Genomic DNA, 15,583 nt, shown 5'->3' on the forward strand with positions numbered 1-15,583 from the left:
GGGACCCCAGCAATTCAGGGAGTGAGAGAACTGGGCTTAACATTGCAGGGGGGATGTTATTTTTATAACATTTATAAACATTCTTCACACTTAAATGTGTGAGGTCTTGACACCCCTCACTGTCAACCACACCTTCCCTCTCCCACAAACTTTCCTGTAAGAAAAAGCATTTTAAAGTTGCTTTTGTTCAAATAGTACAAAATACATGACATCAGCTATGCAAATTGTGTATTGGTCTAGTGACTATAAAAATGACTATAAAGAAAAAACAAAGAGAAAAACTCATGATGGAGCTTTGCCAATACAATTTTTGGTTGGCATTTAGTAATTGAGAAAAAAATGAGAAAACAAGAAAGAGGGGAAATAATTTAAAATAATTACACATTTTGAGTGAATTCTGATTAATTAGCTTCTGCGTGCTTCAATGAGGTTAAGGGAATTAAACCTGAAGTTTGTAGTAGAAAAATATTTCTTGGAAAATAGTGTGATGTTAAGAGAAGCATGTATCTATTTATCTGTCAATTAGGACAATTGTTGAGAGCTATTAAAAATAAGAGAGCAAGTCTGATAAAGCAATTTCAGAAAAAGAAACATTTTTTACTTACAAGTTTATAAGGTTATTCCCATAAAAGTGAGCAAGGTAAAATCCTTGAAATAATTCAGACTAAGGGATGTGGGCCAGGGTGAATCAAACAAATATGCCCTCACCCTAATCAATAATGTGATGAAGCAACCAATAACACAAGAAATGAGATGTATCTAAAGAAAGTAATTACTTAAAGAGAGGTTCTTGAGGTTTAATCAACATATATAAAATCCTAAACCTGTAATCACAGCAATTTAGAGTTGATTTGAATGAAACACATGGCCAAGACTTTAACAGTTTCCTTAACTTGAGTTAAAGCTATAGCAGAGTTGAAGATGAGTCAAGAGCTCAGGTACACTAGTCATGCACTTTTTTTTTTTTTTTTTTTTTTTTTTTTACACTTAGTGATGCTGTGTTGGTGAGGGAAAGAAGCCTGAGATGTTCCCACTCTGTCAATTCCTTGGCATGATTCACTCATCTGTTTTAAAACTGGCAATTTTACAAAACATTTCAAGGTGGAGCAAAGGCAGGTACAGGTTTGATGAAAGCAAATTTGTGCATCATCATAGGCATAATTACCTGGGCTGTGGGAGCTTTCAGCAGTGACTGGTACAGAAGATGTCACATCAAATGATTCACAGTCATACAGGGGCCATGAATCAAATGTCTGATGGGAATTGCCACACTTCAGTTTATCTTTTGTTTTATATTTCTTTATTATATGCTGAATATGTAATTCTGTTTCATACAGAGAAATTCTGTTTCTAAGAGATCTTCACAATTTAATCTTAGCCATTTATTTTTGTTTTTAAAGCAAGAAATGATTATTGTCAAATGAAAGAAATGATAAGTATTTCAAAGGTATTTGAGTGAAGAAATTATTCAAATAATGTATCCCCAAATTTCTCAAATTGAAAAACTTCCCTTTAGTGGGTAAAAAAATAATTGGGGGTGGGGAAAAGGGGGAGCAACAGAGAGAGAGGTTTGAAGTTTATCATACTTTTTTAATACTTTTCCCTATCTACACCAAAAAAGTAAATTTATTTTAATAAGATAATTTAAAATATAAATCTACAGTTTTACACAATGAAACAACATTTGGAGTTATTTAAGTGAAATGAAATAATTTAAGCATGGCAATGGTTAAACATAACTTGACATAACTAAGGTCTTGGAACCTTGATTTTAGCAGAAACATGCAAAACTCAATGTCATCACACCCTGGGATGTGCTTCAACCCGATTGCTATTTACATCTTCCACGTGTTCATTCACTAATCTTCCTTTTTTTTTTTTTTTTTCTGCCAAGACAAAGCAAGATGAAAAAGCTCCAAGCCCTCACAAGGCCAGAATGTTCATGTTTTACTCTGTGTTCACTAAAAGCCTACTTTCCTGGCACCAGGAGGCAGAAGAGATTTAGTGGTTTGGCACTGATACTGGCTGAACAGGAATTTACAGCGAAAGTGATGGTGCCTAAAGGACTGGAGGAGGATAATGATGATGATGGGGATGATGATGATGATGATGATGACAGCATTAATTTATTGAGCCAGTGGCTAAGCCAAGGATTTTATGTGACTTATATATGCTCATAGCAACCCTTGAGGTAGAGACTATTATAATCACTATGTTCAAGATGAGAATTTTTATGTTCTAGGAAGGTTTAGTGACTTTTTGAGGTCTCACAGCTGGGGACTGGTGGAGCCTAGAAGTGATCTCAGAAGGGCTGAAGCTAGTTCCCTTGCCTTTATCCTCTTTGCCCTATGATGCTGTGATAATCTCAGTTGGAATGTTATAACATTTTGCATTTCAGATTTTAACATAAAGGTACTAGAGTTACTATGGTTATAGACGGATATGATATTGGCTCTGTTGCTGGCTTGAAATAACAAAAGGTAACATGCTATATGTTGAAAATATTATTCTAGCTTTATAAAACATAACCCATTTGAAAAATGTTCACTTGGACTTGCTTGGCAAGTTAAGGTCCACTTTTAGTGAGAACTATGGTTACCATGTCTGAGTAATCTATGACCCCTTCAAATTCTAGTCATTGGTGCCTATGATTGCATTCACTGGCTCTTGGTTCAACAAGGCTTTCTCAAAGTGGTTCAAGGCATAAGAATAGGTGTTTCTTTAATGAAACACCTATTTGTGATTAAATTCTCTAGAATAAAGAGTGTTAAACAGATTTCTTTACTGCAGGTCTTCTCAGAGGCTTTAATGTACTAATGTGGATCTCAATTTTCCTAGAAAGAGTATGCAAGCTTCCCAGACTTATTTGACCTTAGAGCATCTTGTTGGATTTGGCTTCCAGGAATTATACTTTAGGGGACCAATATATTTCTTTCCTTGCTCTCTGAGGGCAGAGAACCACCTGAGTAACCACGATCATCTCCGCAAGTTCTAGTGCTATATGCTCTTTTGTGCTGTGAGGGTTGTAGGAGAACTTTGAGAAAGAGGACCAACATCCTCTGCATGGACCTGGATTCAGTGGCAGAGCTGGGCTCCCTGTAGTGCAGGTCTACTGTGTCTGCTGCCCATGTATACTCCATGGGCAATGTGGGGCGGAGCTAAAAGGGAAGTTGGGTTTGCCCTCCGCTCCCTCTGAGGCTGGGGATTATGGGTTACTTACAACCCTGCATACATCCTCAAGATGGCAGTCCTACTGTTCACACCACGGGTCTGAGAATGCTTATGCTAGTCGTTCTCTGTTGACCTTCTAGGTCCATTTTCTATCCTTCTTTGTCCTGCCCTGTTCCCTGGGAAGCCGACCTATTTGGACTTCATCACCAGGGCTTCCTGGCTGTCTGGGATGGGTTTGGCCAGTGGAGATACCACTGTCTAGGGCTGGTAACAGCTTCCTTTTATTGCTATTATTCCACCCTCAGCATCCTTTAACCTTGCCCACACCTGAGTTAACAGCCCCTTTCATGAAACTCTCCTCTTCCAGCCAGACCCCAACAGGTACAGCGGAACTCTTCATAGCAAGAGTTTAAAATACCTAGAGACCAAGGCATTCAGCCCAAGGAACTGAGCTGCCACTGGGTGCTGCTGTGGAGGATGGGATTAGTCCTAGTTTGTTTCTGCCTTTAGGGGAGACCAGAGCTGATTTCACAACACTAATGCCAGATAGCAGGTGAGGAGTGTCAAAGCTGAGAGACAAGATAATTCTCAAATACCCATGCCCTCTGCTAATTAAGGGGGTTAAGGCAGTTTGTGAAAACAGGAGATTGGATATATAAATGCTAATGTTTCTTTATCTTATGTAGCTCTGAAACCTTCAGAAGTATTTTTTTTTTCCTTTTTTCCCGTTTTGCTCAGGACCTGTTGTGTCCCTCAAGGAAAGAGATGCCACAGTAAAGCCAATCTGAGGTCCTGGGGAGATCCTTTCTCTCCCTCCCCATTACAAAAGCCACACAGGCAAAGCCTAGTGTAACTGGGCAGAGCTGGGAGTCTTCAGAAGTATTTTTAAAGGTGAACATTCTCAACCAAATGTTCTTTTGTTCCCCTCTGAGTCCTGTCCTGCGGTAACCAATGTTCAGGAGGTGAGAATAGTGTCACCGTTTCTATTTCTGACAGTCCCTAGGTTCCCCAGCACAAAGGAGAACAGTGGAGGAGTGCAGGACTGTTCTTTATTCTGCAGACCAACAAAAGCCATGATTTAATGAGATCAGCTGCGCCCAGAGGACAGTTTAAGAACGACCCTGGCTTCTCCCACTGCTCAGCTGAATTCCATCCGGGAGCAGCAGAGCCAGGCAACGTGCCCAAGGCTCTGTGATCTGTTGAATTAAAGAGATGAAGAAGAGTCATCCCTTCCCTGACTCAAAAGCCCACAAATTCAAAAGAATATAGATGGGGTTTCTTCTGAGGTGAAATTTAAAAAGCCGAAGGATGGGGGAAGGGAAGGAGGAGGAAGAAGGCAGTTAACTCTTTGGGAACAGGAGAGGCATGAGAGGTACAGAAGAGGGGAGCAGTCACCTACAGACTGGGCCTTCCAGCCATGGTCCCTGCTGGGGCTTCTGACATCTTCAGTCTGTCAGTGGATGTATTTTAAATAGAAACTGTTAATGAACCCAAAGGAAAAAAAAAACATAACTTACAATTAAAGGATCTTACAAGATGAAAACTCCAATAAGGCCATTGCATTCTTTTCAACATGCTCCTTGGAGGTAAAAATAAAAGGGCAGGATATCTTTGTTTTAAGTGTGCTATGAGAACTGACCATTGTCATTTAAACCAGATATTTCACACACTGTTTTTTTGATACCATACTTTGTAAAAAATACATTTGTTTGCTAGTGAACCGTGTCTTTAACCTTTTCAATTCTGTGTGCCCAGGATCAGGGCCATTTCAGGACTCAGCTATGTTAGAGACACATTGAAAGAACAAGAGACCCTGTGCATGAGAAGTCAAGCAGTTCTTTTTAAAAGGGGCTTCATTCCTCTGGTGTAGTCATACATCAGCTAAACATTCACTAAGTGCTTCCTCTGTGTCAGGCTCTGGGTGGTGGACTGGGGCTAGGCTACAGAAATAAAAGGTGGTAAACCCTGTTCTGCAGGTATTTATATATCTCGTTCCCAGTCTGGGGGTGATTTTGCCCTGCCCGAAACCCCTAACATTTGACAATGTCTAGAGATATTTTTGACTGTCATACTGGGAGGGTGCTGCTGCTGGCAGCTAGTGGGTAGAGACCAGGGATGCTGCCAAGTATCCTGTGCACAGGACAGCCCCCACACAGATAATTACCTAATCCAAATGTCAATAGTGCCAGCCTAATGGGAGATGGATGAGTGAACAGAAAAGATGGAAAGTGTGAAAAGTCATCAGACAGATACATGCATAGGTTTTATGGGAGCCCAAAGGGAGAGAGTCTTCAACTTTTAAAGTGAAACAAGCATGCATATATATATAATTTTATTCATAGAGATGGGATCTCACCATATTGACCAGGCTGGCCTCAAACTCCTGGCCTCAAGCGATCCTCCCATCTTGGCCTCCCAAAGTGCTGGGATTACAGGCGTGAGCCACCACACCCAGCCTGCATTTTAAAAATTGTTATTTCTTGTTGTTTCAATTTTTATCAAAAAATACTTCAGGCTGGGCACAATGGCTCATGTCTGTAATCCCAGCCCTGTGGGAGGCCAAGGCAGGAGGAACACTTGAGGCCAGGAGTTTGAGACCAGTCTGGGCAACATAGCAAGACCCCATTTCTACTTAAAAAAAAAATTCTCCAATAACAATTCCTGATTTCTGGGAACAGCGTTCATTACAGCACCTCAAAAGCACAGTTGACTCTGCAGGAGTTGGCATCACCTAACTTGATATCAACTTCATGACTAGGGCCATGCCAACTGATGATGGTTACTACAGCTTGAGTAGTCCAAATTTCTCAGTGTCACCCTTGGTCTGGAGTATTGGAAAATTCTTATCATCAGCTATTTCCTGAAATACTCAGTGATCATGAATATTTACCTGTAAGAATTTATTACGCTGTTTCTTTCATCACAAAACAGGAGGACTGAAAAATCCATTACTAGCAAATATACCTGTTAGGCCAAACCAAACACACAACTCCTCAAGGGGCAGTGAGAGCTCTCCTGAATTCCAAAGTCATCAGTCACACCCACCCCTCCTCCAGGCCAGGTGCCTCTTACTTGACAGCCAAGAATTTTTTCTTCTCTTTGAATGGAAGGGGGAAATTACAAAGTCCTTTAACCTAAACCTAGTCATGCTTTGCTAAATAATGAGGCTATATTATTAGAAATACAAAATTGTGTGAACATCATAGAGTGTACTTATGCAAACCTAGATGGTATAACCTACTACACACCTAGCCAATTGCTCCTAGGCTACAGCACTGTACTGAATACTGTACTGAATACTGCAGGCAATTGTAACACAATGGTAATTATTTGTGTATCTAAACATAGAAAAGGTACAGTAAAAATAAAGCATTATAATCTTATGAGACCACCACTGTTGTATATGTGATTCGCCATTGACCAAAACCTTATTATGCAGCACATGACTATAATTATATATGCGAATACCTTTTAGGAGTACAAACTAAATGGAATTGAATCTGAAGGAAGGTAAATGTAAGCACTGTCTTCTCCTCCATCCAGTACATTGATTTTGCCTTCAGAGATGTACAAGTTTCCACAGGGAACCAGCTGACTTGGCTGATAGTCTTTAACCCTTCTAAATGTTGAAATGGATTGTGAGCACCTTCCCCATTCATCCCCTTCCTCCTTTCCAGACATCTGGTAGATCTCACCTCCTTTCCCTGTGACCCTGACTCTGAGGCATGGCTTCCTTCAGACAGAAAAGGACTTGGCACCAGGGAAAGCCCAGCTACCCAAGTCAGGGTCCTCAGAAGCAGCAGCCAGTAAAAACGGGATGAATGAAGCAGATGAGTCTTCTGGGCCACTCTGCCTACACTTCAGTAAAAATGGATGATTTTTCAATAAAGCAAAATCACCAATGGGACTTGTTTTATTTCCTTTCTTTCTCAAGTGTCTTTCTCTTGAAAGCAGCAAATGCATACTTGTTCCAGGATGAGAGAAAGAGCTAAGAGTGTGTGTTTTTAAAGTTGGAACTACTTTTAACAACCCATTCTTTAGTGAATTTTCATGGGATAATTTTAGGAGTTGGCTGATGACACGCCTTTCAAATACTAATAAGAACAGCCAACATTTATTGTGTACTTTTTTTCAAGCATTATGCTGCATGTTTTATTTCCAAAGAAGAAATGTAATTTTAAATATAGTTGATGTTAGGCATTTTCCTTTTGATTGGCAGATCCACTAGCAATGGCTGGTTAGCATCCTTACTGGGGAGCATAGGAATCGGGGAGGGGGAAACGATGGCAGTCTGAGGTCTAAATGTGGTCATAAGGTAATGCAGTAGAGTCTTACTCAGTTCCCAGAGTGCTTGGACAATTTTGGAGTGGAGTGTGATCGGCTCAGAAGAAAGATAGTGGGCTTCTTGTTGCTAATGGCGCAGGAGGCTTGGGTGATTCATCAGAAACATAAATTACATATGATTGTGTTGGTATCTTTTTTTTTTTTTTTTTTTGAGGCAGGGTCTTGCTCTGTTGCCCAGGCTGGAGTACAATGGTACCATCTTGGCTGACTACAACCTTTGCCTCCTGTGTTCAAGCGATTCTCCTGGGTGAGCCTCCCAAGTAGCTCGGATTACAGGCACCTGCCACGACACCCAGATAATTTTTGTATTTTTATAGAGATGGGGTTTCACCATGTTGGCCAGGCTGGTCTGAAACTCCCGATCTCAAGCGATCCGCCTGCCTCAGCCTCCCAAAGTGCTGGGATTACAGACATGAGCCACAGCACCTGGCCAGATTGTGTTGGTATCTTAAATCAGAGAAGCAGAGACCAGTTGTAGTAACTTCAGTTCTTTTGGCAACCACTTCATTCCCTGTAGTGGCACTGGCAATACACCTGGATCCCCTTGGATCTCTTTTACAGTTTCTCTATACTCTTCTCCCTGCCCACTAAGCCTCAGTGTGCTTTTATTCCCAGCAGCCCATATCTATACAGGGGACTGCCTTTGGGCTGCTGGAGACACTGCCTGCATGCAAATAGACCGAAGTGCCTGCTGGTTGTAGGACGGGCCAGTTTTTTGCCTTAGGTCAGGACAACTCTGAGATGCAACTTCTACTCCAGAGCTCCCTGCAGGATCAGGCTGAAGCTCCTCTTTGTGTAAGATCATGTCCTTGCTTGGATTCTTCCCTTTCCCTTACTTTCCCCATTCCCTTACCAGCCTCCCTTGGGAGCATTCCCTAATAAGTCACATGCACACAAATCCTCATCTAGGGTCTGCTTCTGGGGAATCCAACCTAAGGTCCTTCCTGAGAATGTATTTGCTATGGTGGTAGTGGTGTGTGTGTGTATGTGTGTGTCCTTGCACTCTTCATGATAAGCTACAATTTCGTCAGCTTCTTCTTCACATACATTCACCCTAGACAGGGCACCTCCACACCCTCTTACATTTTCTTCCAGGGAAGTCAGCTGCTCATCCAGTCTCACTTGGTCTGTCCCACGAGGAAACGTCCCCTTCTCTCTGTCAGGAGGGACTTGTGGGGACTCCCAGGGCCCTGTAGATCCTGCTATCAACTCCTCTGTGGCATTGATGACTTTCAGGACTTCTGTGGAGATGTTGCAGAGAGAAACAGCAGAAAACTTCTGTTTGGTCCAATAACAGAAGGGGACAGAAGACAAGAACAGCACATTAACAATGACACAGAAATTCTATGTCATCATGACACTCATCATCATGAGGTTGATTCTGTAATTTCACACACAAACACCAATGTGCTGAAGAATGAGAAGATTAAACTAGACACAGCAGAAGAGAACTGAGGGGAGGCCTGATTTGACTTTGCCTAGTTTCTGTGACTCGTAATAAATTATTTCAGATTCTTGGGGAGGGAAGGAGGAAGGAGTGCTAGAGTGGAAGCTGTCTGTCCTCTGCCCACTGCTGGTAGTTTAGTATCTCTGACCTTATTTGCTGAATAATATTCTACTTCATCTGCAAAACTTCAGTCTCAAACTGAAGTGTGGTCAGTGGGTAGCTTTCTGGACTGGCATTTAAGAGACATGGGCTCCAGTTCAGGCTCTAAATTCACCCAGTTACAGGACCTTGCTCAAGTTATTTCTCATTTCTGGAACTCATTTTTGTCATCTGTACAATGAGAGTACTAGAAAGAATTTCTCTGTGGTTTCTTGATAGAAGGTATATTAGCTCACACACCTATTTGCAAGCCCATTCTCTCTTGCTTTCTTCTACCATAGGGGTGAACAGGAAAATACTCAATTTTCCTGCTTCCCTTGCAGCTAGGTGTAGTCATGTGACACAGTTTTGACTAGTGAGTCCACAGGGAAAGCCTGTGGAGTTTCTGGATAAGCTTTTGTTTTCCTAATCAGGGGAATTGGTGCATCTAATGCCCCTTTCTTCCTCCCCACTTGTTTCTGCCTTAAACATAGACTTGCAGCTTATGAGCCAACAGAATTGAAGATGAATGCCAAACCTCCAAGTGAGATGGAGCAGAAAGACTGAAGGAGCTTGGACTCAGAGAGCACTGGATTGGGTGAACCACTGGGAGTCATCACCTGCCTCTGAATATCATGTTATGTGAAAAAAAGATCCCCTATCTGTTGAACCCACTGTTGGCCAGGTTTTCTGTTATCTGTGGCTGAACGTATTCCTGACTGACACAGGTCACTTCCAGCTTTTATGTTCATGGTTCAAAATTACAATCAATCTGGATTTGGGCCAATGTCATTAATGAAGCAGAGGCACATCAACCCCAACGAATTATCTGCATTTTTTAGTTCATCTGAACATATAGCATCATGCAATAAGCTGGAGATCACTGTTGCTTGGCAGTCATGGTTTCCATCTACAAACAATTTTGTTTATCTCATCACATCATTTGTAAATTAGAAGTTGAATACTGCTCACAGGCATATTTCGTGTGACCAGTAAAATGTTTGGTAAGATATGCCTTTCTAAGGTACCTATCTGACCCATTTAATCTTGACCAAAATATTAATGATAGCTATGACTTGATTTTGCAAAATTTGTTCCTCTGAGTGGATTCTATTTTAGGTTTTGTCTCACTAGAGAAGGTTTCTGATGGCCCTCCCACTTCACTAGAGAAGCAAAGGGGCTAAATGACAAATTAGTGGCTGAGTCTGCAGTCCAGAAACTGACTCTGGGCTTCTACACTGAGGCACATGGTCTCACACCTGTCAAGCTATTCTGGGGTGAGGACATATGTGTCAGAAGGCTCCTCTTTAGCCTTAGCCTGTCTGTTCCACAATAGCTGCTTGACTGACCCAATAGCCATGTTTCTGTTGGTTCAGGGGGCTTTGCTACATACCAAAAAGGTAGAGTCTGGGGTCCCAGGGGAATGAGATAGAGGGAAGGTGATGTAGACCCACTAGAATAAGGGCAATGTCCAAGAGAACAGCCAGAGCCAACTCTTCACCTTAAGAAAAATGTGCAGAGGATGTCCCCCACTTTTCAGGACGCTGTAGCTTGATGTGGCAGATTTTGGAGACAAACTGGGCTCAAAATAATTTTGGCAAGAACCAGCTACCACTACTTAAGTCTGTTTTAGAAAGGGCAACATTGTATGCATGAAAGCGGATTTGTTACCCTTTTATTAGGAATAAAATGTATTTAGAAAGATTGCCCCTTATTTGGTAGACACAGTGCCTTTGTAGATCTTTTGAAAAGAAACACATATGACCAAGGGATTCAGAAAAAAAAGTTAGACCATAGCATGAGGGAAGGGAAAGTAAAAATTTACACAAATTTCCAAACAGCACATGGCATTAAAGGTCCAAGGTATTAATGGAAAGGACTTAAGAGATGCTTAAAAAGAAAGAGTGATCTGTATTCTGACTCCAACTGAACATACAATCAAAAGGGTAAGTTGGCCATCAATACTGTTTGACCATCATTGTTTTATTCCATCTGTAAACAGCCTTGTTTATTCAGTCATGAGAGTTGCAAGCTCAAAGGCAAATATTACCCATGCTTTTTGGCCTAGAATACCTCCCATGAGATATGCACTTCCCAGTTCTCTACACTCCCCACGGTTCAATCTACATTTTTATTGGGACCCTATGGTATGCCAGCTCTGTTCCAGGTGCTGGGATAAAGCAGTGAACAAGAGAGATGTAGTTCCTGCCCTCAAGCATGCCTTTGGCCCTACCCCATCCACTTGTCACGTTGACTTACTGTCTTGGCCCCTGAAGGCATTTGCATTTTCCCTTAAGTCAGAGTGAGGAGTCCCAGGCAGCTGGTCTGAGGAGAGCACCACAGCTTCACCTGGAACACCTGAGGTCTGCTTAAAGACCCGGACCATTTCAGAAGGGAACCAGCTTCCAGCTGGCAGAAGTGACTGAACGGGCCGGGCATGGTGGCTCATGCCTGTAATCCCAGCACTTTGGAAGGCCAAGGCGGGTGGATCACCTGAGGTCAGGAGTTTGAGACCAGCCTGGCCAACATGGTGAAACCCTGTCGCTACTAAAAATGCAAAAATTAGCCAGGTGTGGCGGCGGGCACGTGTAATCCCAGCTACTTAGGTGGCTGCAGCAGAAGAATTGCTTGAACCTGGGAAGTGGAAGTTGCAGTGAGCTGAGACCCGCCATTGCACTCCAGCCTGGGCAACAAGAGCAAAATTCCATCTAAAAAAAAAAAAAAAAGTGACTGAACAAAAATTACGTGAAAACTGGACAAGATTTCTTCATTGGTTGGTGTCCCCATTTTGCTTTTCACTGGGAAAGGCAAACTGGAATCCACAGCAATTTCCCACCTGTAGGGAATCAAGTGTTTCTTGTCTGTTCCTTAGGAATGGGCTGTTTGCTTGGACCTAGGGATGGGTGTGGACCATGCACCTACTGGAAGTTGAGATAACTTGGATTTCAATAGCTATATGCCAGGGGCAGGGCACCTAACCTCCCTGTTCCTTACTGTGCTCACTGGTCAGTGAAAGATCAGCTTTCCTACAGGGCTAACACTGACTTGTAATGTAAATGTCCTGTTCCCTGTCCAGTCTAGAGAAAAGTGAAAAGCACCTCCTAAAACTATGTTAAAAAACTTATATTTAGCACTGGATGGGGGTTTGATCAGATGAAAAGCTGGTGGAGATTCAGAGGTGGCTGACGGGGAGCCCTGTGTGTGGGAGCAATGAAAAGCTAAAGGATCCTACCTATTTCTATTGCTTACAGCCCCAGAGGGATGAGCTGAATGGCACAAAGCACGAGTTGAGAGCCCAGACAGAGCATGCCATTGTGGTAGCTGACTTTCTCCAGATAGTAATCATAAGGGAAATCAAATATGGGTTTTATGGTAGCAAATGAGGGAGAAGTGAAAGCATGGAGAGAGTCAGCTGACACAATAGGAGGCTTTGCAGAACAGGAAGATGAGTCTCAAGACACTTGCAGCTAAGGGACCCAGACGATGGAATGAAAATGGCTGGTAAGCCCATAACAAAATTCAACCTTCTAGTGAGGAAAGAAATACAAATTAAATAACACATTTATTAGATGCCAGATACATGCACAATTCTCTTTTTTTAAAATGCCAAGTGTATGCCAATATGCCTTAGTGCAGGTAGCATGTGTTGAACTTTGAGCTGTTGACCCACCATAGGATGTGTATCTGTGCTCTGAGGTAGCCATGCTCTTGGTGTCCTGCTGACTGATGCTCACCTCTGAGAGCCCAAGTGTCCACTTCTAGGGTTCAGTCTGTGTCACAGCCCCATGCAGAACACCAAATCTATAACGTCAGCTTCACAACCACCAGAGCTGAAACAGTCCACCACTTGGGGCACAGAAGGTGAGAAGAAGCACACTGGTGTTGCAAGCCCACCACAGAGCCACGAAGACAGAGGAACAGGAAGGTAAGATCTGACTCCTCTCAGCCTGAGATGGAGTTTCCTCAATTGCTCATTAACGAGGTAGCAAAACTACTGTCAACCTCCGTGAAGGCAAGCTCCCAGCCCAACTCACAAATGACCCAGTGCTGAAGCAGGCCTTTATGACAGTCATTTACCATGCCAAGGTTGCAGCCCTGCCTCAGTAGCCATTTCAGTGGTCCCAATAAAGATGACCAACTCGTGCCCTGCGCAATTCATCTCAATTGTATTGTTTCTTTCCTCTAGGGACTGTATGCAGAGTAAGACTTGTATTTTTTTTGTCTTAGGACCCAAATACATTTTACCTTAGCAATCTCTCTGTCTTGTGTTTATATGCTTTTTCTCCATATAAAAATGTGTTGCTATAAACAAATTTCTACTCTATGTACTCTTCCCTATCAACTGTTTTTCAAAGACATGGAGAATGCAAGGTGTTGCCAGGGGAGAGCTGAGCCTGTAGAATTCTAAAGGAGAAAATATTTTCATTCTGAACAGTAGCTATATCTGCTCGTTAGCAATCTTTGTAAATTCTCCTGAGATTTTCCCAGTGTCGTCATTCATTTCTAAGCTTTGTGTTGCACAGAAAATTGCAAATTCATTTCAAGCTGGAATAATCAGGAATGCTCTTTACCAGAATATCTTACTCTTGTGAATGTGTGAGCAGCAAGAGTGTGTTCTAATAATCGGATGTCTGGCTTCGTGGAGAGAGACCACTTTGGAATTAAAGAGGGGGGATTCCAGCCCCAGCTTGACCCTGGAGCATGTGTGTCTGCGTGTCTGTCTCAGCTGGGTTCAGAAAGTCAGCTTCTGGCTGTGTGTGATGAGCTGGCCTGTGTGTGATATAAGTCTTGATATAATATAAGGTGGGCAGAAAGGCTTTGAGGATGAAAGGATGTGTACATGTGCCTGGAGCAGAAGAGAGATTTTCCTAGCTCCACCTTGGGCTGTTCCGACACCTATAACAAGAACAAGAGCAAAAAGGCAAAACAGGCAGAAGCTGAAGGGACACTGGTACTCACACTTTAGAGAGCTAGGGAAGCATACAGTATGATCCAGGTTCATGGTCAGCCAAGAAACAGGGGCAGTGGCGAGGGGACTGCCACTTTAGGGTCTTGTGAAGGGCCTCCTTACCCTTTAGGGATAGCAGGCACCTGGCCTAGGGCCCATCATTCCTTTAGGGGCCCATGAAAATATTTTAATTTCTTTTAAAACTATAAGAAAAAAATGAATCTTTGCACCAGGAACATGTTTTAATATATAATATTAGTATATTTCTACCAATACAGTTGTAAAATATTATTTTTAAATATGTTTTATGGAAGAAAGGGCCCATAAATGCACAAGTGCCTGGTCCCAGCAAAGCCACACAGTGGTCCTTGTCTCGCTGATCTGGAGCCCCTCTGTGAAAAGGCACCTGGGCAGGACTCGGCTCCCATGGTGGCTGGGCAGCTGCGGCCTGGTGAGGTCTGTCCCTCAGGGCTCTGTCAGCTCCAGACATCCATGGGGGCCCTGAGTGGGCACCTCCAAGAGGGCTGTTCATGAATACATGGCAGATCCCTCCTCCAAGACTCCCCAAAATAACAGAGGGAGACAATCGGGGGTGCTGTGGTCTCCTACTGTGGACTGATCCTAATGAAACCTCCTCATTTGCACATACAGGCCCATAAGGCCAGGGAAATTCAGCTTACATTGTCTGTGTGACTTTGGGCAAATACTTAACCCCTATGCACCTCCATTGTAAAATGGATATAAGATCTAGCTCAAGAAGTTTTCAAGAAGATTAAATTAGAAGGCATGTGTCAGGTGTCCACCCAGTGTCTGGGTCCAGAGTTGTGTGCCTCTCCTCAAGCACCTCCCACCTGCTCTGCAGGCTCACTTCCTGGCTGGAGGTGGGTACACTGCTGGTGAGTGCCTGGTGGTTTAGCTGCCTCTCATTATGTACTGCAGTCTTGAAACATTTTTCTTTGACTATTTCATATTTCAAAGAGTGCCTTTTACCATTATTCCAAAAGGTTAAATTTTGCTGCTCTTTGTTTCTTGTTTTTTCTTTTGCCAAATAATATTTTAAAAAGAAAAAAGCCACTATAATCTATTATTGCCTACCACTACAATTTCATAAAGATGGGATCATACCACCAAAAAGGGAGTAATAATATCAGAATACAGAATAGTCCAAGAAATCAGAGTAAGCAATCTAACACTGGTGCACACACACACACAGAGGGAGGGAGAGAGGGGGAGAGAGAGAGAGACAGAGGAGAGAGAGAGATGTTCATTTCCATCATTCTGTTGTTTCCCGGTTTTTCATTCTGTTGTTTTCCCTTTACCGGGAGCAGACCGAACCATACACACTGATATGCAATGAAAACAAGGTATGTCATGGCCTCGAGGGGACCCTGAAAAAACCAGGCCCTCAAACATCATCAATGATTCCCTCCCATCACTAATTTAATTCCTTCTGGAAGCATCCACTGTATGCCAAGGCACTGCATTGGGCCCTGCAGGGGATGCAGAAACAAGTAATCCATGGTCCCTACCCTCAG

General features: G+C 42.7%; 1 protein-coding gene and 1 non-coding gene across 4 annotated transcripts in view; both read right to left on the reverse strand.

Annotated features, from left to right (window-relative positions):
* MYRIP (myosin VIIA and Rab interacting protein) overlaps positions 1 to 15,583 on the reverse strand; it is a 475,698-nt gene that overhangs the window by 33,001 nt on the left and 427,114 nt on the right. For 2 of the 3 annotated variants that reach the window (XM_032161998.2, XM_032161999.2), the window contains one exon: positions 8,599 to 8,793. The exons of the other annotated variant lie outside the window; for it this stretch is intronic. In XM_032161998.2, the coding sequence (XP_032017889.1) occupies positions 8,599 to 8,793 (195 nt within the window). The remainder of the gene's footprint in view (positions 1 to 8,598; positions 8,794 to 15,583) is intronic. 3 annotated transcript variants of the gene reach the window in all.
* Positions 3,911 to 4,044, reverse strand: LOC116474007 (small nucleolar RNA SNORA64/SNORA10 family). Its single transcript, XR_004249551.1, has one exon. It is a non-coding gene; the product is annotated as a small nucleolar RNA SNORA64/SNORA10 family (small nucleolar RNA).

Source organism: Hylobates moloch, unplaced genomic scaffold (assembly GCF_009828535.3).
Source record: "Hylobates moloch isolate HMO894 unplaced genomic scaffold, HMol_V3 SCAFFOLD_8, whole genome shotgun sequence".
Lineage (NCBI taxonomy): Eukaryota > Metazoa > Chordata > Mammalia > Primates > Hylobatidae > Hylobates > Hylobates moloch.